At 38.7% G+C, this 23,665-nt stretch overlaps 2 protein-coding genes across 2 annotated transcripts; both read right to left on the reverse strand.

Annotated features, from left to right (window-relative positions):
- Nucleotides 1–2,026: 2,026 nt before the first annotated feature.
- LOC140749198 (cytochrome P450 6B5-like) lies at nucleotides 2,027–3,742 on the reverse strand. The gene is made up of 5 exons (XM_073082246.1): nucleotides 3,643–3,742; nucleotides 3,353–3,474; nucleotides 2,819–2,924; nucleotides 2,298–2,528; nucleotides 2,027–2,085 (listed from the first exon to the last, which is right to left on the reverse strand). The coding sequence occupies exons 1-5, from the start codon at nucleotides 3,740–3,742 to the stop codon at nucleotides 2,027–2,029; spliced, it is 618 nt and encodes a 205-aa protein (XP_072938347.1).
- Nucleotides 3,743–15,465: 11,723 nt separating this feature from the next.
- LOC140749126 (cytochrome P450 6k1-like) lies at nucleotides 15,466–20,843 on the reverse strand. The gene is made up of 9 exons (XM_073082156.1): nucleotides 20,680–20,843; nucleotides 20,257–20,460; nucleotides 19,221–19,373; nucleotides 18,733–18,917; nucleotides 17,935–18,086; nucleotides 17,462–17,586; nucleotides 17,074–17,179; nucleotides 16,213–16,461; nucleotides 15,466–15,650 (listed from the first exon to the last, which is right to left on the reverse strand). The coding sequence occupies exons 1-9, from the start codon at nucleotides 20,836–20,838 to the stop codon at nucleotides 15,478–15,480; spliced, it is 1,506 nt and encodes a 501-aa protein (XP_072938257.1). The 5' UTR covers nucleotides 20,839–20,843; the 3' UTR covers nucleotides 15,466–15,477.
- Nucleotides 20,844–23,665: the final 2,822 nt, after the last annotated feature.

The following is a 23,665-nucleotide window of genomic DNA, read 5'->3' on the forward strand; positions in this document are numbered from 1 at the left end:
AGGCCAATTTTGACCAAACAACATACTTTCAGTTTCAGTAAATTAAATAGCCGGCAATGTACAGGCTTCATTTTGAAAATAAACATATAATTATATATCGTGTATATGGAGGTACAGCATAAAAGTATCAACAATCCAAATGTAAAATTAATTGTTTTGTTGTGTGAAATGCCATAATGTCTCATAAATGTGTTGAAATCCTTAAATTTTATTACAATATAGGATTTTAATCATCTAAATCTTGAGGGCTGACACGCCATTTCTATTTAAACTTGGCTATTAAGTTTTCATATTTTGTCACTATTCTATCACCACGTTAATAACATTTATATAAAATTCCATTCTTTGAGAGGCATACAAGAGAAGTATTTTAAAAGTGTGCTATATTCTGTTTCCATCCTTTCAATTAACCCCAATGACATTCAAAATCATTTAGCTATCATTAGCGACCTCATTTCTATCGATATTCCATTAATGACTCCAAACGATTGGAATCCTAAAGGCGATTAGTGGTTATCTGGGATATCGGGATAACTTACGGATAACTCGGCCGACCCAGTTTTTTCAGGCTTCAATCAATGACCAACTTAAATTACTTTTCCACGCTCATATTACGGTAATTTTTGATAAAGTGATTAAATTGTATTAAACTGGAACCTTTGTTCATGTTGATCATTACTAGAATGATTATTATAAAAACAAAAACTCGACTTTTTTATATACTTAATATAATTGCTTGACTTGTTTATAAATGATGAAGACTTGAACAAATACGGCGAAAGTAAAATACGAGGAAGATAAGCTAATTTTATAGCTTATTATATTTGCAAACAATCGCGATGAAGAATCGTAGTAGAGTACGCTCACAGAATTTCTATTTGGTGAGACAGAACCAGATACCACAGTTCCTGTTACAGTGCGTTAGGAAATCATTTAAGAAATTAAATTTCATTTATATTAAAATAAAGGAATAACAAACGCTTGAACAATCATCATAATATCAACTCAAATAAGATTGAAGTCCTATCTAAGGGCGCCTACAGATAAGTTACTACCGCTGAGGATAAAATAGAAATACCTCGTAAAGATATCCCTCACTCATCAAGTCAACTATTAAACTTAAACACATCTGTAAATTCAACTAAGTTTCGGATTCACGAAGGCGAAATAAGAATTATCTCGTATGATTAATCATGGGTGGAAATGTACACAATACTTATACCAGAGCGCTTGTTTAACGTAACATAATTTGGAACTTCCTATCTTTGCAGAGGGTTGAATTTTACTTGCATAAATTCGCTAAACGTCATATTTCATTTTAGAGCACTTAGCACTGGTGTACGGTGGGTAACAAAGTTCTCTACTCTATCCCAAATTTGTTTAAGGAAACTTAACCCTTGTGTCAAAGTGTGAAAGGAGATTTTTGCATGGGAGTTTCGTGTGTAGCAGCCAACCATAACGGTGTAGGTAGCTACTTAAATCTTAGCAGAAATTTTTGCATAAGTGTCGCCGTTTATTCAAGCGACATCGGAGGACATAATTTCACATTGAAAATGTAAATTCCCGGAACTTGGGCGGAGCGCTTAAACTTGCTCGTCGAACTTATAGACTGGAAGTCTGTTAAATTTAAACTTTATATTTATATGTAACGGAAGCTGTAAACGATATGCATTTGTGGGCAAATACTACATTAGAACAGAAGGAATCACAAATATTTAAATAAAACATATTGTATTTAATATTTCCAATACATATTTATGCTTAAATCCAGGTCCTTTATGTATCGGACTAAAGAAGAACATTGCAATCTACACACACTAATAAATATAAAAACCACGTAGGGTTCTACTTCAGCATCACTGTATCAGCCACACTGTATGGTCATCGTTTATGGAGGAGGTTTAATTTCTAGGGAAGAAGTCGACGTAAAGGCTTTCTTCTGGGCCGAGAAACATACCCCTCTTTTCTATCTTCACTTCCGAGGGCTTGGGTGTGTTGGGAATAACCTTGACTTCAAACTTTAACATTATGGCGGCCACAGCGGTACGAACGTACCGCGTACGTTATAAAGAGCGATTTTTTCACCTAGAAACAAAAAGAACTTCTAGTATAACTTTTTGATTCTTGCAGCTTCTTAACCTACTTGAACTAAAAATTGTAGGAAAATAGTGATAATCGCCTTTGATTTATTAAGGCCTTTGATTTATTAAGCTGTAGTATAACTTTAATTTTCGATCTAATGAAATTACAAACATTTGAATTTATAACAACAAACTTACTAATACATTTCCTCAAACCTTCCCCGAAGGGCAAAAAAGCGAAAGGTTTAATGCACCCCGCATTCTCTGGTAAGAAGCGGTCAGGGTTAAACCTGTCAGGCTCCGGGTACATCTCAGTGTCATAATGCATACCCACCGCGTTCACATACACTGGGGTACCAGCGGGAATGGTGAGGTTGTCATCAATCTTGTAATCTACTGTGGCAATACGATCCAGCCAGCCCAAATGTGGGTACTTTCTGAGACTCTCTGAAAAAATAAACAAAAATGTTTTTCCAGACAATATAATATTTTTGCTAGCGTGATTCGCGGTGGAGAAAATAACGTTCCATAAACATTGGGAGCATCTATGATCTTTGGTGTAATAATAGAATCGACGTAAATTGCTACTAACAAATAATTAAATCAATTCGGTACTTCAAATAACTCGATCTAGGAGCTGCTACAATGGAGGATACAATTTAATTTTGGGAGTAATATAAGTGCAACTGGAAATTTTAATCAATCAGAGATACGTTCTCCGATTATTTCTCACTTACCATCAATCACACAATTGAGATATGTTAGTTGTGACAGAACGCTGATTTCCATAACATCGTCTCCATGTTTCTCTTTAGCTTCATTAAGTTCCTTTATCAGTTTATCCTGAAAAAGTTGAAATTTATTATTAAAAAGATTTTTATATTAAACATGGTTTAACTGCCAAGGCTTAGCAAAATATTTTGACCATGCAGAAGAAGTGTGGTAGGAAACTAGGCACATTTTTTGACGTCGTCAACTTATCGTCTGCGAAGCCCAATTGCAATTTTATCAACTTAAGTTCTGTTTTGTTCAATGAAAATTGAGTGAATGTCTATGATGTGAATATAGAAGTTGCCCATCGAAATAAACGAGAGAAGTAAAATAAAGTATTATGAGGATATTCGCGTACTCTCATACCATTATGGGTTACAGAAGATGTGTTTAAGATATTTACATTGAGTATTACAAACCATCTTTTACTATTATGGCTACGTTATATCAGATATAACTTCTTGCAGCTAACATAAATATTTGCTGCTTTCTTATTTCACCTGTGCTTCAGGATTGTACGCCAGTTCATAAATCAGAAAGGTAAGGGTTGCTGCCGCGGTATCGAACCCTGCTTGGAGGAACGCGGCCGCCTGGGCCAACAACATGTCTTCTGACATCTCATCTGAAATGAAAGTACAATATCTCATAACAATTATTTAATGCTCTGACCGCAATTTGCAATCACGTCTTTTAATTTTCAATAATTGTTATAGGATTAGAATACACATCATATAAGAAGCAAAAGACACTACGAAGCTTGGTTACGTCAGAATATCTTTAAATATCTCACTGGATTTTCCTTCTGTAAGAAGGTCATGCTGCCGAGGAGTGGATGTGGTGGGAGATGCGCGACCTGCTTCTTGGCCCAGTACTACCGCACCTGTCTCCATCGCGCGTACATACATGATATGATCACAACCACCACCGCCAATAGTGTCAACGCAAACATCCTGCAATACTCTAAAATTCCTTTCCATTACATAACACATCGAAGTACTAGGTGGAAGATTATTGATGTTCAGAAAGTATAATGTATATAATTTAAGTTAAATATGACTTTGCACACTGCAATGTGCAATAATAATAAATTTCATTTGATTGATACTAACTCGTTTAGTATGAATTTTTATTTGACAGGGGATAATTACTATCTACCTAGATTTTATAAAAGACGGATAGCTGTTGTGCTAGAATTTTATTTTGACATTTCTGCCAAAAACTTGGCAACCAAACCTGCTTCTATTGAGCAGAATAATAATTTAAAATTATTGACATCCAATAATTTAAATTTGACATTGGAAAATTTAAATTAAATGATAGGACAACAGAGTGCACCTCTGGCAAATTATTTAATTTACAACCATTGTCAAATAATAATTTGTAACGCCGCCTTATATAGCATCGGTTCGCTCGCGCCTTTACCTACGTCTCCGGCGCCGCGAGTTGCGTTCGCTCGTTCCCCCGTTCGCCGCGCCAGTCCGCTTTACGCCGTCTTTATGAATACACGCTTTTGTGCAAGTACCAACCGACTATCATTCCGTGTCTCCCGCCCTCAGTTGAATCATTTACAGTGGCGTCCCAACTCGTGGCATCTAAAAGATTTTTAGAACTCACATTCGTAAATTAATTAGTGTTAACGATCGTGTTCAACTGTGTTGACACGCCTGTGACTATAGTTTATCGTGTTCGTGTACTTGTGTTAAGTGTTAAGTTTTAAACATGCCTCGACCACGTCGTAAGAGACAATCCTTGGACAGTGCAGAGGGCACTGACAAGAACTTGGACTCGTCATACGAGGATCGGCTGGAGCCGTTGTTGTCAGCGTTCGCCAGAGCTCAAGCTCAGTCGAATCGTGAGCTTATTGAATCTATTCTGAACTCGCACACGCTCAACCAGAGCTCTACCAGTCCTACGTCTCCAGGCATGTCATCAATGGTTCAGACTGGAAACTTCGCGAATTGTACCGCTCGTTTCAATGGATCAAAGCAGGACTCAGAAGTCGCAGAAGCATTCGTCGACGCTATATGTGTGTACAAGGAGTGCACTAACATCAGTGACGACCATGCACTACGTGGCCTTCCGATGCTCCTAGAGGGAGAGGCCGCTGTTTGGTTCAGGGGAGTTAAATCGTCGATCGCATCGTGGGACGACGCACTCAAGCGCCTACGTTCAATGTATGGAGCTCCTAGGCCTCCGCATAAGATTTTTAGGGACATCTTCGCGTCAGACCAGCGCTCCGAACGTGCAGAGGTCTTCGTGACTCGCCTCCGTGCTCTGATGGCGAAACTACCCTATACCATCGAAGAAAGAATACAGTTAGATATGATTTACGGTTTACTCAACAACATAATTCGCGAACGTGTCAGTAGAGAATCCGTTCACAGCATCGAAGATTTGATAAGTAAAGCCAGACACATAGAGGACACCATCAATGAAGCGCCAGCGTATCCAAGTACTGTCGGTACTTTGCGCGGTTTTCATGTGTATCAAAAGAAAACGCTCCCTTCGTTCGCCGCGCGCGGCTTTGCGGCGCCCGCTTTGAATACAAGCGTGCCGCCGCCAGCCCTTTGTAGCGCGCCGCCGCCGACTTTGACCGCCGCCGCGCCGTCGCCCGCCCTTTGTGCGAGCGTGCCGCCGCCGCCGGCCGTCGCGTCGGTTAGAAGCGCGGGAAACGCATCAAACGCGCCGGTGCTGACCGCTACTTCTACGAGTGACGACACGACTAAAGTAGTAAGACTTTCGTCGAGTGCAGGTAAACTTTTCTGTGTTTATTGTCGTAAATCGGGACATTCGCGCGATTTGTGTCCGAAAATTAAAAGTAAGAGTGAAGTGTCCGGTTCTCAAATTTCGTGTTACGGTTGCGGTCGAATAGGTGTTATCCGTCCTAACTGCGTAAAATGTAACTCTTTCGCGTCCATTAATGTTTTACAGAACTCTAACTCGGGTTGCAAATGTTCGAGTGATGTTTCTATTTGTAATCGTTTAAATCATGATTCTGTTTATGTTCGTAATGTTACAAAAGATAAAATGTGTAAAAGAAATTTGAAAAAGTGTAAGGTTCAAGGACACTTGTCTTCACGGTCCGAGTCGAAACTCAAACGCATGCCGACAGCGTCCAAGGCTAATGATTTTGAGTCTTCAATTTGTGATAACATACCTACTCGCGAACTTTTGCCTCTGGAAGACAAGTTACCTTTCAACGGTAATAATAATAATGTATCTAAGAATGATGTTGTACCTACTTATGCATGTTTGCCTATGAGCGGAACGGTTTTGCGGACGGGGCGACCGACTGAATCGCGTGTTTCAGATTCTAGTAAGGGCCGTCCCATTCTTTATATCGAGATTTGTGGTAATACCGGTACGGGTTTAGTTGACACGGCTGCCAAGCGTTGCATTGCTGGAGCCTCACTTTATGCACTATTCCAAAGGCTAAATTTACCTTTTCGCGATAGTGTCTTGTCAGTGAAGCTCGCGGACGGAGTCGTTCAAACACTGGATGTCAAACTAGTACATGTAAAGGTAGGGCTCGATCGAACTGATGTAGTAATACCTACCACCTTCGTTATTTTTCCGCACGCCGTCAACAACGAAACTCTTCTAGGCGTCGATTTCTTGCGCAAAGCGCGCATTACTATTGACATGCATCGTAATACATGGTTCACGGCTGATCGACCTCATGTTACTCACCGCTTGCACTGCGAGTCTTTCCGCAGTCTTATGGGGTGTGCTTCCGCGGATTTTCTGAGGGCAGACGAGGGTACGATGTTGGAACCAGGTGAGCGTACAACACTTGCTGAAGTACTTCAGGAGTATGAAGACGTTTTTAAGGAAGGGGGAGGTCCAACACCGTTTGCTGAGCACCGAATAGAAACGGGTGATCATCCTCCCATTGCAGTTCCTCCTTATCGCCTCACTCCAGCTAAGAGGGCTATTATGGAAGCCGAGCTCGAGAAGATGTTACAGCAAGACATTATTGAAGAATGCGAGTCTGCATGGGCTGCGCCAGCATTACTCGTTCCAAAGAAAGACGGAACTTACCGTTTCTGCGTCGATTATCGAAAGCTTAATGCCGTCACCAAGAGTGATTCCTATCCATTGCCGATCATCGACGACCTACTGCAGTACACCGGTAAGAGTTGTTACATGAGCACGATAGACCTTCGCGCCGGGTACTGGCAGGTGTGTGTTCGAGAAGCCGACCAGGATAAAACCGCTTTCGTCACACCTTTTGGGGTTCACCGTTTCAAACGTATGCCCTTTGGCTTACGAAATGCGCCCGCGACGTTTCAACGCCTCGTTGACCGATTTCGTTCGGGTTCTTCTCTCAAAAACACCACAGTCTTAGGTTATATCGATGACCTTATTATAATTTCTGACAGTTTCGTGAAACACCTTGAGGATCTCCGTGCTGTATTTGACCGTCTTAGAGTCTTCAACCTCCGAGCCAACCGGGATAAATGTGTTTTTGCTCGGGAGAGTGTGAAATATCTTGGTCACATCATAATGCCTCAAGGAGTATCACCTGATCCTGATAAGATCAAGGCCATAGCTGATATGAAAGAACCTACATCCGTAAAGCATCTCAAGAGCTTCTTGCAGACCTGTTCTTGGTTCCGGAAATTCGTGCCAGATTTTTCGAAGGTCGCACAGCCTCTTACGATGCTCACTAAAAAGGCTCAGTCTTGGATCTGGGGTGACGCACAAGTCAATGCGTTTACAGAACTGAAAAGGTTACTCACCTCAACGCCAATACTCGCCCAACCGGATTATAGTTTGCCGTTTGTTATCCGCACTGATGCCAGCAATTACGCCTTAGGCGCCGCTTTGCTCCAGGGGGAGTCATCACGTGAAGAAAAACCCATTGAGTACGCGAGCCGACTTCTCACGCCAGCAGAACGTAATTATTCAACGACCGAGCGGGAGGCTCTTGCCGTCGTATGGGCTTGTGAGAAGTTCCGAGGATATATTGATGGGCATCCAGTTCGTGTTGCCAGCGACCATCAACCGCTCAAGTGGCTACTTACCCTGAAGTCACCAACCGGTAGATTGGTACGATGGGCCATGAAGCTCCAGTCTTTCGATCTTCAAGTCGATTACACACCGGGAAAGGCCAACGTCATCGCGGATACGCTGAGTCGACCGCCCTGCGAAGAGGATACTCGCGAGTCCTGTGGAGTATGTACAGTTATCGTAGAGGTACCTCGATGGGATGCGACGAACGTCCGTCAATCTCAGCTCGATGACCCCGAAGTTTCGAAGATCCTTAAAGACCTGGAAGGAAAAGATGAAGTAGCTCTTAAAACGTGGACCGAAAGAGGATACCACCTTGTTAGAGGAGTGTTGTACAGGTACATCGAGGCTGACACGGAAGAACCGCAGCTCGTCGTTCCTGAAAGCCTTAGGAAACAGGTTATGTTGGAATGTCATGATTCTCCAACTTCCGGTCATGGCGGTATAGAGAGAACTCTTCACCGCATTGCCGAACGTTTTTATTTTCCCGGGATGCGTCGTTATGTAACAGAATATCTCAAGACTTGTGTAGAATGTCAACGCTACAAGCCGAGCAATGTGAAACCAGCTGGGTTGCTCCAAACACCAGTTCCGGCTCAGCGTTTTGAAGTTGTCGCCGTCGATCTCTTTGGGCCTTTACCCAAAGGAACTCTAGGTGAGAGGTGGATCCTGATAGTCGAGGACACCACAAGCAAGTGGGTGGAACTCTTTGCCCTCACCGAGGCCACGGCCAAGATCTGTGCGAAAACATTAGTCAATGAAGTCTTCATGAGGTTTGGACTTCCGAGGCGTATGATTTCTGACAACGGTGTGCAATTTGTAGCCGATGTCATGCAGCACGCTATGTTTGTTCTGGGAGTCAAACAAAATCTGATACCTCTGTACCATCCAGAAGCTAATCCCGTGGAACGGAAGAACAGGGATTTGAAAGTCCAACTCGCCATATTAGTTGAGAAGGAGCACCGACAGTGGGCCGAAGCTTTGCCGTTTATCCGGTTCGCTTTGAATACTTCGTTGACCCAAGCAACAAAGCAGACTCCTGCCTTTCTTACTTTTGCCAGGGAATTGCGTTCGCCCATCTCTGTTCAAAGTGACCTTCGAGCGATAGTTGAGACCGAGAATTATGTCCCTCAGATCACGCCTTATTTGCTCAAGCTAGCCGGTATTCTCTCAGATGCTAAGGAAAGCATCGAGAATGAGCAAGATAAGAGGAAACGCGTTAAGGACAAGACTCGTCAAAACGCCGAGGGTTATGTTCCAGGTGACTTAGTCTTGTTACGCGGTCATATATTAAGTAGTACTAGTAAGGGGTTCAGTTCAAAACTCGCCCCACGGCAAGATGGTCCGTATGTTATAACTAAGAAGGTTAGTCCAACTACATACATCTTGTCTCGTTGTGGTAGACCTGACGAAATTTTGGGGAAGTACCACACCAGGGATCTGCGTCGATACCACGCTCGTCAGGACGATCAGCCGGAGCCTGTATGTCCTAAAAGACCGCGCGGTCGTCCTCGTAAAAACCCTGTCGCGTAAGTTTTACTGGTGTTTGACCTGTCGTGAGGTCACCTGACTAGGTCAAAAGGGGGAGACTGTAACGCCGCCTTATATAGCATCGGTTCGCTCGCGCCTTTACCTACGTCTCCGGCGCCGCGAGTTGCGTTCGCTCGTTCCCCCGTTCGCCGCGCCAGTCCGCTTTACGCCGTCTTTATGAATACACGCTTTTGTGCAAGTACCAACCGACTATCATTCCGTGTCTCCCGCCCTCAGTTGAATCATTTACAAATTCATTTAATAACATTGACATATCAATAAATAATTATGTAAGTAATTCATATGAATATAATAATAATAAGCAAATTAAGAGACATATTTCAAATAAATGTCTTCATATGGGTAAACTTAGTAATAATAAAACTAGCAATAAAAAGTTCTCATCTCTAAAAATATTGCACCAGAATATCCAGGGTTTTTCAAGTAAGGAGCTGGAACTGGAGTTATTTTTAGAGAGTAACAATTATGATATAATTTGTTTAACAGAGCACTGGTTAAAACAAGGTGAAACACAAATAAACTATATAAATCACTTTATTGCTAGTTCGTTCAGCCGTGAGTCAGCTATCCATGGTGGCTCATTAATAATAACTCGTAAAGGTTTAAAATCAAGAGAACGCTTGGATATAGTGGGGCTCTCGGTTGAACGTGTTATTGAATTATCATGTGTCGAGCTGGATAGCCTTATTGTGGTTAGCGTGTATAGGCCCCCTAACATAGAAACATTTTCTAGATTTGAAGGTGTAATGGAAAATGTTTTGGATATTATTTGCAAATGTAAGAAATATGTTGTTGTTTGTGGTGATTTTAATGTGAATATTTTAGAAAACACCACATTGAAAGTAAAATTACTTTCCTTATTTAGATCATATAACTTAGAATATAGTTTTTTTGAGCCAACCAGGGTGACTTCATCCTCTGCTACTTGCATTGATAACATTTTCTGTAACTGCTCTGTAGTTGAAAAATCTATAATAAATCATATTAAATCTGATCACAAGGGGCAGTCTGTCCATATCCAATATAACATATCCAAGGAAGGGAACATAAAGTTTATTCATAGACCAATTACAAGTCACCGTTTATTAAAATATAATAAAGTGCTACTAAATAAGTTGTCAGTTCTGAACCATAGCACTTGTGTTAATAATTTATATTCTGCATTTTTCTCCACAGTGCACACAGAGTTTAAAAAAATATTTTCTGAAGTTAGGTATGAAAAGAGTACTAGACTTAGTTTTTGTGAATGGGCTACTAAAGGTATTCGTCTAAGTAGAAGTAAACTTTTCGAGCTTTATAGTGAAAGAGAGAATAACTGTAGCCCTCACTTCAATGAATATGTTCGTAAATATTCTAAAATATTTAAATCAGTTTGTATGACAGCTAAATCTAAGTTCATACATAATAAAATAAAAAATGCTGATAATAAAATTAAAACAATTTGGAAAATAATTAATGCCGAAACACGAACTTGTAGATTAAGTATCAGTAAAGTATCTCTTACTACTGAACGTGGTCAGATTACCTCAGATAAAGAAATTGCACAAGAATTTGAAACTTTTTTCTCGAATATACCATTTAATACTACTAAATTTTTAAAATCATCCCCAATTAAAGCAGTGACCATCCTTAAAGAGAATTTAAGTCAGTGTCACATTAAATTTAAATTTAGACATATTTTAATTAATGACATATTAAAAGCTTTTAAAGAATTAACTGTTAAAAATACAGAGGACATTTGGGGAATGTCAGTAAAAGTTTGTACATCAATCATTAAAACTTTAGCTCCCTACTTAGTCACTATTTTTAATATGTGTGTTGATCAGGGCTGTTTCCCTGATTTAACGAAACATAGCAAAATAATTCCATTGTTTAAGGCAGGTGATACTAAAGATCCCAACAATTATAGACCCATCTCAGTACTGCCTGTTCTAAGTAAAATTTTTGAAAAGATCCTCTTACACCAAATGTTGCTTCATTTTAAACTAAATAATCTTTTACATCAAAAGCAATTTGGCTTTACTAAAGGCCGTTCTACCACAGATGCTGGTGTTCAATTGCTGCGACATATTTTTGATTGTTGGGAACAAGCACATGATGCTATAGGTATTTTTTGTGACTTGTCTAAAGCTTTTGATTGTGTTGATCATAAAACCTTATTGTTAAAATTACAATATTATGGTATTCAGGGAAATTCTCTAAAGTTGATAAATTCTTATTTAAACAATAGAGTCCAACGAGTGCAAGTAAATGGAGCATTATCAGCAGGTTCTAATATTAAAATAGGTGTACCTCAGGGCTCCATCCTAGGTCCGTTTCTATTTTTAGTTTATATAAATGATTTGCCAAATGTAGTAAAGGATTTATCTGAGGTTGTTTTGTTTGCTGATGACACTTCCTTGGTGTTTAGAGTAAAACGACAATCACAGGATATGAACGATATTAATGAAACTCTTTGCTGGATTCAGAACTGGTTTGATGCAAACAACCTACTCTTAAATTCTAATAAAACTAAATGTATTAAATTTATGCTACCAAATGTAAGGAGTACGGGGATGAATGTCGCTCTAAATGGTGAGACTTTGCAATTCGTCAATGAAACTGTTTTCTTGGGGATTACCATTGATTCTAAACTCCAGTGGGGTCCCCACATCTCTGCTTTGTCCAGCAGACTTAGTACTGCAGCTTTTGCAGTCAGAAGAATTAGACAGTTAACAGACATACCCACTGCCAGACTTGTCTATTTCAGTTACTTTCACAGCATTATGTCTTATGGCATTCTACTGTGGGGCAGTGCTGCTGACATAGACTCTATATTTACTATTCAAAAAAGAGCAATAAGGTCAATATATAGTCTGCGGCGTGGTGAGTCCCTAAGAGAACTGTTTCCCACTATTAATATATTGACGGTGCATAGTCAATACATTTATGAAAATATTATGTATGTAAGAAAACACACTGATATGTTTGAAAAAAATAGTAACCACCATAACTTTAATACCAGAAATAGAAATAAATTAGCAATTCCTAAACATAGATTATGTAAGGTGGCTAGATCTTTCATGGGCAACTGTATTCGCTACTACAATAAAATACCCGACCACATTTTGAATCTCACAGAAAAAAAGTTTAAACATGTCGTTAAACTAACGCTATGTAAAAAAGCGTACTATAAAGTAAGTGATTATTTGACTGACAAAACGGTGTGGTCTGAATTAGCTCCAGCTCCACATGTACCATTACGTTAAGTTAACATTGTCAAAAACATTTTTTTTAAAAAGATGTGTGTTATGGAGTTTCTTTCGCCGCTTCTTCTCCATAACGAAACACCTTGTGAAGTGGTGGTAGTTGCTTTGACATTCAAAAAGTGATCTGTAAAGAACCTATTTTGAATAAAAAATTTTGATTTGATTTGATTTGATTATTATGTAAGGGATCTTTCCATGTCGTGGGTGCCATACAAAGACAAATACAACCTAAACCCATAAGAGAAATTTTAATTCATCATTTACGAGTATATGTCTGGCCGGGGATCGAACTCGAAGCCCATTTCGTTTCAGACCGAAGTGGTAACCGTCACGTAGATCGTCACACGGGCGGATCGCTCATTAAGTAGAGAATACATGAAGGAAAATAGTACAAACAAATATTGCCCTATAAAACTTGTTACGAATTGCTTCGAAGTTAAGAAAAACGTCGTGAGGAAACTGGACCAAGTGTTCTTAAAAACCGTGTGGGTTCTAATAAGTCTAAGCAGTGACCTGCACCAAACTATATAATAGGGGGTGGACAACTGAGAAGATCTTAAATATTACATACTTATTACATTTTTTTTATAATATAGGAGTAGCAGACGAGCATGCAGTCTGGTCTGCAGTCAGTCTGCACCTAATGGTGAGTGGCTACTGCCGCCCATGACCACATGTAAACAACACCAGATAGGATTATATATACCTACCTGAGGGCGGCCACTGACACGCTACCCCTGAGGACTAAGCAGGAACGCCTCGGAAAAGTATGTCTCCCTTACCACACCCTTCAAAACAGAACACTGCAGCGTTAACACTGCTATTATGAAGCAGAAATAGGCGTGGCGGTGGTACTGCTACTACTACCACCTTCAAAACGTACGTTATTATTCACGTTACATTACCGCTATAATCTCCTGCTCCTTGTTTTGTGAGACTCACCTGTTGTATGTCTCACCTTACAAATTTATACGCTAATAAATTACCTAAGCACATAATTTAGGCAATAAAATGTTTTTAACGCTTTTTAATGACCACATACCTCCTGACGTTTATGTTAATGGACAATAGAATTGTATTAAAATGTAGGTATATAAATGTATACGAATTGGACTCACCAGTTCTAATCACCATGCCGCACTCATGTCAAGGTGAAAAGTACCGAAGTAAAAGACCCTTTCAAATGAAAAAAACATTGAAATTGGTTAAGAAATACTCGAGTTATTCAAGTTTATAAGAAATCTCTACACTTGAAAAAATACAAAAAACTTCCTTTAAATTATGCAATACAGATGCTTTAATAATTACCTTCCTTACAACCAATTACTAGACGAATACAAACTTCTGACTCTTAAACAGAGGCGTACACAATTAGAAATAATGTTGCTATATGATTTATGTAACAAATATAATTGTATTCCTCTTATCAATAAGTTAGCTTATAGAATACCTACTAGGGCCCATTGCCGCAATCCTGTCCAACTCTTTTTTACTTCTAGATGCCGTACTAATATGGGTAAGCGAGCCCCATTTTACCGATTACTATATTCTTATAACAATTTGTTGAATTCCTTAGATATCTTGGCAACGCGCCCTAGTAAATACAAAAGACTGGTTACTAAGATTATAAAATCCTGTACAACATAAAACCTATTTTCATCAACTTTTCGATTGTTACTGTTAACCGTCATTGAATTAATAGTTTTATATTAAAAAAAAAAAAAATGAGTCTTTTTAAAAAATAAAGTAACTTATTTTTGTAAGAACCACTAATAAGAACCAGCAAATCGTGGAAAACGGTGCTGATAGCAAAGTTAAATAACATGCTAGATGTAATCATAATTCTGTGATTTTGTATTTTGTTACTGTTTGTTTTCTCTAATAAATTAAAAAAAAAAGAAAAAATCGGGTCTGTCTATTTTCGGGAAAACTAACGACAATTTTCCAATTTCCACGAAATGAGACCCCTACGAAGTGGGACCCACGAAATGTGAAACTAGCCGCATACAATGGTGTTTGAATCATGTCGATCGATTGCCCCGCCGTAAAAAAGTAGCTGAACATGAGATAAGATTCCTACCAGATATCTTATTCAAACTTATTCCAAAGAGGTAGCGACGCACCTGTGGCCGATGTGTGATATAGAGATTAAATTAATAGAATATGGCAGTTGTAACATTAATATTTTCTATTTTGTTTAAATATTGTAGTTTTATGTAAATGACTAATTATAGTGCCTTATCAAATTGTCTTAATAGATTTTTAAATGTCTTTTATGACATGCAAAAAATTAATTGATAACTTTAAAACTAGTTACGAAGTCCGCTGATGATAGATGTAAATGAAACTTTTTAATTAAATAATATAATTTAATAACAATGTAATGAAATAATTTAATACGATAATATTCAAACTAGAGGCGGTTGTTTCTCTACAGTTGCAGTTGTTCCGTTTTGAAGGGTGTGGTAAGGGAGACATACTTTTCCGGGGCGTTCCAGCTTAGTCCTCAGGGGTAGCGGCGTATCTGTGGCCGACCTCAGGTAGGAATATCTAATCCTATCTGGGGTTGATTACAGAAGTCCATGGCCGGTAGTATCCACTTACCATCAGGTGGACTGCATTCTCGTCTGCTACTCCTATATTATAAAAAAAACAAACCTGTTACCGTACCTAGTATAATCGGGCACCATATAGATTTCTAACTTAAATAAGGTAGGTACAAGTAAAAATAGTTTAATTAGTACTCAATAATAGTTTATTATAAGTAAACATGCAACATTTGAGGACAAAGCTGCTTCATTGATTTATGATCTTCAGTTCCTCGGAATAAACTCAACGTAAAGGACTTCTCCAGGGCTGAGGAACAACCCGTTCTTCTCCAGCTCCACCTCCGAAGGTCTAGGCGTATTGGCAATAGGCCTGACTTCATAGTTCAGAATAATGGCGGCAACGGAAGTGCGCGATTTGTAGAGACCAAACCTTTTACCTACAAAAAAAATAGCTCAAATAATGTTGAAGGTGGTAGAACCCTTTGTGGTTCGACTCCGGCGGCACCACCGCCACACCTATTTCTACCTAATAACAGCAGTGTTAGGCGCTGCTGTGTTCCATTTTGAAGGGTGTGGTAAGGGAGACAGACTTTTTCGAGGCGTTCCAGCTTAGTCCTGAGGGGTAGCGGCGCATCTGTGGCCGACCTCAGGTAGGAATATCTAATCCTATCTGGGGTTGATTACAGATGTCCATGGGCGGCAGTAGCCACTTACCATCAGGTGGACTGCATGCTCGTCTGCTACTCCTATATTATAAAAAAATATATGACTAAACAAATGAAATCGAACATGGTAGACGTTTTCGTGCTTCAATTGCAGCGACAGAAAGCTGGTAGAACTCTCCGTGATTCATATAGTTATAACCAAAGTCCTTCTTGCTTTCTAAAACTTCGTCAGCTAATTGAAATGAAAATTGCGCTTTATTAAGCCACATTGTATTAATTTGATCACAGGAACTGTTCTCTATTATATTTTTTGATACTATTACAATAAAATTACCAATGCAACTTCTAGGGCCTTCTCCAAAGGGCATATAAGTAAATGGCTTTATATTCCCCACGTTCTCCGGCAGGAAGCGATCAGGGTTGAACCTGTCGGGCTCAGGGTAGTAATCAGGGTTATAGTGCATGCCCACAGCGTTTACGTACACTGGGGTACCGGCGGTGATAGTGAGGTGGTCATCGATCTTGTAATCCACCGTAGCAGTGCGGTCCAGCCAGCCTAATTGAGGATATTTTCTGAGAGTCTCTGAAAAAAATATGTGTGTCTGGATGAAATATTCGTTGTCGATTCATCATCATCATCATCAAACCATTATTGCCCCTCAGAATGAGTAGGATTTGGCCCTAGTCCACCGCGCTGGCCAAGTGCGTATTGGTGAACTTCACATAACTTTGGGGTTTTTTTATGGTTTCCTCACGATGTTTTCCTTCACTGTTTAAGCAAGTGATAGTTAATCTAATACGCACATAATTTTACAAGATTAGAGGTGCCTGGGATTTGAACCTCGGACCCCTCGATCGAGAGGCCAAGTTTCTTAACCAATAGACTATCACTGCCGTCGTTGTCGATTAGTAAGATTGAAAGATAAAGTATACTGAAAAAGAAAGTATGGTTCCACTAGTGGAACCAGAGCGTTTCGATGGAAAGAAGTGACAAATGTAAATTTTCATTCATGGGCGGTATTGATCACTTACCATCAATTGGACTTCGTGCTCCTTCTTTCTTTTATCTTTTAAATATATATATGATCAAGGATAGATTAGATAACGAATGAAATATGGCAATATGTATCAAGGAGGCATTTAAATTGAAATATTTGATAACAGGTCAGATAAGAATGTACGTATACCCACTGACCATCTATCACGGCGTTTAGGTATTTCAGCTGTGACAGAACTTGTATTTCTAAAATATTATCCCCGTGTTCCTCTTTCGCTTTCTGGAGTTCTTTTAACAGTTTATCCTGAAAAAAGATAATGCCGAATAAGATAAATGCCGGTCGAATTTATATACCTTAAAGCTACTGATTTAATAAATCACACAATACAAGATTTAAAAAATCATCGTTAAATAGTTTTCATAGTATTCTACTACACAGAAGTAGAAATTCTCCAAATTGTCTAAACGGGTAAAAAAATCGCAGCGTTGTCTCCACTGACGAAAATTATTTACAAGGAAGGAGTTCCTCCAAACTTGTAGTGTATACATATTAGTATACATACTTCAAATATATTCAACACTTTACCTGTATATCAGGATTGTAAGCCAATTCATATATTGCGAAGGTAATAGTAGTGGCTGTGGTATCGAATCCAGCTTGGAGGAACGCGACCACCTGAGCCAGCAATATGTCTTCATTCATGTCTACGTCTGAAATGGAATAAAATAAATTTAAATAATTATAAGTATAACGCAAGCTGCTCCAAGTTCCAAGTACTAAACTGCGTGCACCGTGTATGTATGTATGTGAACTCGTAGAACGAATTATCTTCGATCGGGAAGATACTATTACCGCATCTATATCTAGCGTAAATCAGATTTGAATAATGGTGTTCATCAGGTATGGCAATGTATCTGTGATCAGCTTCAGGTTCAGCCTCTGCCGTATATGAAATTGGTTACAGATGTCCATGGGCGATAGTGACTACCATCAGTAGACTGCAAACTCGTTCGATAACAGAGGTATATAGGTAAATATTTTTTTCACACTCTTTTTACCTTCATCATCACCTTCCTGTTTCATTTTAAGTAAGATGTCAACAAGATCTTTAGATTCCGTTACTTTTGTTTCGTATCCACCTCGCTGTGCGATAATATTCCGCAATATTTTTCTTAAAGATTCAGTACAGTCTGTTGGGATCACCTTCAATCTATTAGAAAACGGGAACTCAATTATTAATAAAATCATCATCATCATCATCATCAACCCATTACTGTCCCACTGCTGGGCACGGGTCTCCTCTCAGAATGAGAAGGGTTAGGCCATAGTCCACCGCGCTGGCCAAGTGCGTATTGGTAGACTTTACATACTTTTAAGATTTTTTTTTTATAAATCTCTCAGGTATGCAGGTTTCCTCACGATGTTTTCCTTCACCGTTTAAGCAAGTGATAATTAATTTCTAATACGCACATAAATTTGAAAATCAGAGGTGCGTGCCTGGGATTTGAACCTCGGACCCCTCGATCGAGAAGCCGCGTTTCTTAACCACTAGGCTATCACTGCTTGCTGCTGCTTGCTGCTTGCTGCTTTTAATAAAATATTGGGAACATAAATAATAAAATTACTTATCATTACAATTACATACATACATTTCACCACAACATTAGCTTTGTATCAACATTTTTTGTATTTAAATTTATACTGTTAGTCTATTAATTTATTCATTTACCAAAGCGTGTAAGCTATGTGGTATCAGATGAAAAGAGATCTCTTATTTAATTTTTTTAGCACCACAACATGCAATAAAAGAACATAGAAATGTAAGTTACGCGAAATATTATATTCGAAACAATTACCTAAGTATATCAATTAGCTCTGGGAAAAAGAAAGCGCTGCACCAGCTCAGTGCTCTAAACGGAGAGTAGCTCATCAACTTCTTGGTGATGCTGCGCAAGGCACTATCCCCAGTGAGGGTCGCGTCATTCGCCACACCAAAACATGCGACCCCGATAATATCGGTAGTGAAGTCGGTGAAAATCACCTTTGGAAATCAATAAGTATAGGATTTCTGATTAACATAGGATACTCTTAGAAAAATTGCAACATGAAAACATAAATGAAATTTATTTTTCTGTTTTTTTTCAGTTCCTAATTAAGATAATATCATAACGCTATCATATTATACACGTTAATTCATATAATTGAAAACCATTAGTCTCTTTCAAAAACATCTACGAGTAAATACAGAATATTTTGAAACGTTACTTCGTCTTTAAAATCTTTATTTAAATTGGATTTTTGATATTTAAGAATTAGCACATTAAATAGACATTGAATAGCTCACCCTGATATCAACAAACTTTGTCTTCTGTCTATCTTTCTCAATTCTTTGCACTAGCTCTTTAGACTTTGCTGTGATGATATTCTGTAATGCTCTCAACCTTGATCCGGTGAAGAGTACCGTTAGACATCTCCTGATTCGCGACCAAAGAGGATCCTTAATAAAATGATATTAAAATTAATATCTTAGTTTAAGACATACGCAGAAAGAAGAAAATAAGGTCCTAAGAGCGGAAAGGAAGATTCTCCGAGTTATTCTGGGCCCATATAAAGGAGAAGATGGCCGTTGGAGAAGACTTAAGAACCGCGAGATAGAAGATCTGGTCTCCGAGCCTAACGTCATAGGAGAAACTAAATCAAGCCGGCTCTGATGGCTCGGACACGTAGAGATAATGGGGGAAGATCGAGCCCCGAAGCGCGCGTACCAGGATGTTCCTGACGGGCTAAGACCAGTCGGACGGCCTAAATATCGCTGGAAAGACGAAGCAATCAGGGACCTCAGGGAGCTAGGACAACACCAGTTGCCAGTTGCAAGAAATTGCATGGGATCGGGAGAAATGGTGACTTCTCGTATCGGAGGCCAAGACTCACTTCGGTCGACGAGCCACTGGAGTAAGTAAGTAAGTAAGTTTAAGACATTCTTCTGAATAAATATCATTTATATGATATTTATCATTATCAATATCATTTCATAGCTTCTGATCATTATTAGCTAGTAACCCAGCATTTTCAAAAAGCTTTGTTTTTTGCTCCGAGATCTCCACGCTTTCGATTTTGTTGAACTTTATAAAATTAGTTAGTTATTAAAATCGCTTACCAAAATCTTGGAAGAAAATAAATAAATAGTCACACTTATGAGCAAAGTACTTATATTACTAATTATTGAATTGTTTAAGGTTATTTTACGTTTTATGCACGCAGAAAACCCCACTGAACTTATAAAAAAAAAGCGATGCAGATGTATTCGAACATCTAACGAGCCGTGAAGACTTTAAAATGATTTTGGACCGAATAACTCAAAAAAGTTTTGCGTAGCTTACCTTTACAGCGAATATATTATATTTTCCCATAGGGTCTGTGTTACCGGATGTAACAAATCTATTTCTAAACAAATTAGCATCTGAAGGAGTGAGGATATTTCGGGCGATTTCTGTAGAGTTGATGATGAGGGCCGGTCGCCAGAACAACCAAATGCCCACGTAGGGTTCCTTGAAGTGTTCGTACACTCGTCGCATCCATAGTGCCTGAAAATATTTCCAAAATTACCCTTGCTCATCAAAATTTATTCTTGTTTTTTTCAGGGTGTAACAGTCATTACTTATGGCTTTGTTATTTAAATCACGCATTTATTTTAAAATTATTCCTGATTCGATTCGAAATGCTGTATTTATATTATCTAACTTTTCCAGGGTTGATATCACCAGAATATAAGAGACTCCGTCAAATTATATTTAATATCTTACTGGATTCTCTTTCTGTAAGAAGGTCAAGCTGCCGAGGAGCGGATGTGGGGGTAGGTACGGGACTCGCCGCTTGGCCCAATAGTGCCGCACCTGCTTCCATCGCGTGTACACCCACGCTATGATGACCAATACCACTGCTGATACTATCATCATCGACATCTTCAATATCCTAAAAAATATATCTACATTAAGTTAAAACAATAATATGATTTCCTTCCAGTGACAGTGTATGCATATGCAATGTGTGCGGCCAAACAAAAGTGAAATAGATAGTGCGATAACCGAAGTGAAAATAGATAGTGCGGTGACCAAAATGTATTGGCTGTTTTTAAACCGCCCACCACCTGGTACGGTGGTAGCTCCCCAGTCGAACCAACTTTCAATTCTATATGCTCCAACCTTACCTCAACTAGTGAGAGAAAACGCTGCAGTGGAATAAAAAAGGATTTGCAGACATCCAACCGGCATCTTCATAAGGAAGGAAGAAGTTCCCAACCACAATATCATTTTCGACTCAGACTACGCAAGCTTAGTAAAAATGCCCTAACTCTCTTTCCGAGAGAGGATGACCCAGAATGTGGAAAGTTGGTGACAGAAATGTAGTGAAATAACATGACATATCACAATGATTATGATACCTTACCTACGTTATTCCGTTCGTGTAGCTTATGAGAATTAATTCTATTTTGTACCCACGTACTATTTTATATACATTGACAATTATATTAGGGTAATTAATTAAGATAATCAGCGTTGCAAAAACTAATTAAAAGTGGCTCCAGTGTTTGTCTGCCAAATTATTGAGTATAAATTATACTAGTAATACTCATTTATTCACATAATGAAAACAAAAGTCAAATACAAAGAGAAAGAAAACAAATATATATTTATAGCCCGTGTCTTGAGTTAATATTTAGTATTTTTTCATTCCAAATTTATCTACTTTATTATCTTATATATAAAATTCTCGTGTCACAATGTTAGTTACCGTACTCCTCCGAAACGGCTTTACGGATTTTCACCAAATTTTATATGCATATTCAATAGGTCTGAGAATCGGCTACTATCTATTTTTCACACCCCTAAGTGATAAGGGTTGTTCACCCTTAATATTTTTTTATTTATATGGCAACACAACGTTTTCTGGGTCAGTTAGTATTAATATAATATAATAATTATATTATAATTTTGTACATTCATTTATTGCTTCCTATTAGTTGGTTAGTTCTTAAATTTGAACCGTTATGTTTAGGCTGTATCTATAATGTGTAGAGAGCTAAAGCTTTTAAATTTAAGACGGCTCTCCTTACTTCTACCCTCCATTTTCAAGATACTTCTTACAACGAAGCATTAATTCCTACAAAGTAATTTCAAAATTCGTTCAGTTGTTTTGAAACCCAAATTAATTTTAAAGCATGTTCTGGAATTGGACTAAAATAAACAAAAAACGACCGTTAATATACTTATCTCATTTTAAAATGACGGACATGCAAAATTATATATATATTTAAATGCAGGTTAGGTAATTAAAAGGCCGAGGCCGATTAAAAGGTAATTTTGGTGCTTAATTAATTAAGTTACATGTCTTAATCATTTTAAATGTTTAGTAAGGCATGCAAAAACTTAAGCGGATTGTGTTTTTAAATTCGTATTTTGCATAAGAATGAACAAATGACAACGATTATTGTTTTTGTATTCCCACAATATGACCCGCGTGGCAAGTTCAATCCCCGGCCAGACAGACAGAGTGATGAATTTGGATTTCTGTTGGTCTGGATCTGGTTCTACTGTGTGTGGGTTTCTTCTGTAGGTCTTTGTGTATTCGTCTTTGTGTGTGATTATGGCACCCATGACACACTGTTGTTATTAGGCAGAAATAGGTGTAATGGTGGTATTCTTCTCACCTTAACATGTTTGACAATTTTAAGTATTTTACATGACGGTAGCACTGTGTATACGTGACTCTAGCCACAACCAACAGCGGCGCGGCGAGCGGAACGGCGAGCGGCGCGGCATGAGTCGAGCTGTTGAAACAAATGCCGCGCGGCGGCGGAATCAGCGGACGTATTTTAAACAAATAATTTTGTTTTAGTCGCGCGTTAAGTTAAAATGTACGAATACGGAACAATTTATCAGTGACTTGCTCTCGTGTTTTACTTGATCTCATATATTAAAAAAATAATAATGGGCTGTTCCATTTTTTTTTATATATATTCCTGTATTCAAAATAAAAAGTGTGAAATTCGCCAAGTTCTCTTCTTTTTTGTTAAGTGGTTGCGCGTAAGATATTATTCAGTCAAGAATAGTCATGACTGAGTAATATCTTGAGCTATGAACGCACTCGTTTCAAGGCAAAGGCGACATTTTCAATTTAAATAGTACCAAATACGTCCACCGCGGTCGCCGCCGCGGCGAGCTGTGGCATCCGCCGCTCGCCGCTCGCCGTTCCGCTCGCCGCGCCGCTCGGCGCTCCGCTCGCCGCACCGCCCGTAGCTGTGGCCGGGACGTAAAGCTTATAAGAGAGTACATTTTGCCTGCATTTGAAAGTCGTTGCATATGAGCTGCGTAAACGTCCATAAATCATCTGCACCACGTCAGCCAAAAGCCATTGTTCTTTGATTATCTTCTAAATTAAAAATCAATAATATTTCGAGAACATACAAAAAAACTTACTAAAATTTACACGTTTAATTTTATTGTTAATAAAGGTAAGGATTTTTTGTATTTCATTTGATAGCTGTCATAACGAAATGAAAAACAATAATGAAATAAAATAAAGAAATGGTATAAAAACACACTTAATTAAGTCAGTGGGGTAATAAATATAATCGCTGTTTAAAATTAATAGGACATTTCACGGTACGATGCGGCACGATCGCCATTTATTTTTGATTATATTTATAACTATCTTTTACTCTCGCGGCTTCGCTCGCGGTCAAAGGTAGATGACAATATTTTTATCTATCCCTCGGAAATACTACTTTTT

The sequence above is a fragment of the Epargyreus clarus genome, unplaced genomic scaffold (genome assembly GCF_041222505.1).
Source record: "Epargyreus clarus isolate Ecla_fem2 unplaced genomic scaffold, WU_Ecla_fem_2.2 ptg000017l, whole genome shotgun sequence".
NCBI classification, from domain to species: Eukaryota; Metazoa; Arthropoda; class Insecta; order Lepidoptera; family Hesperiidae; genus Epargyreus; species Epargyreus clarus.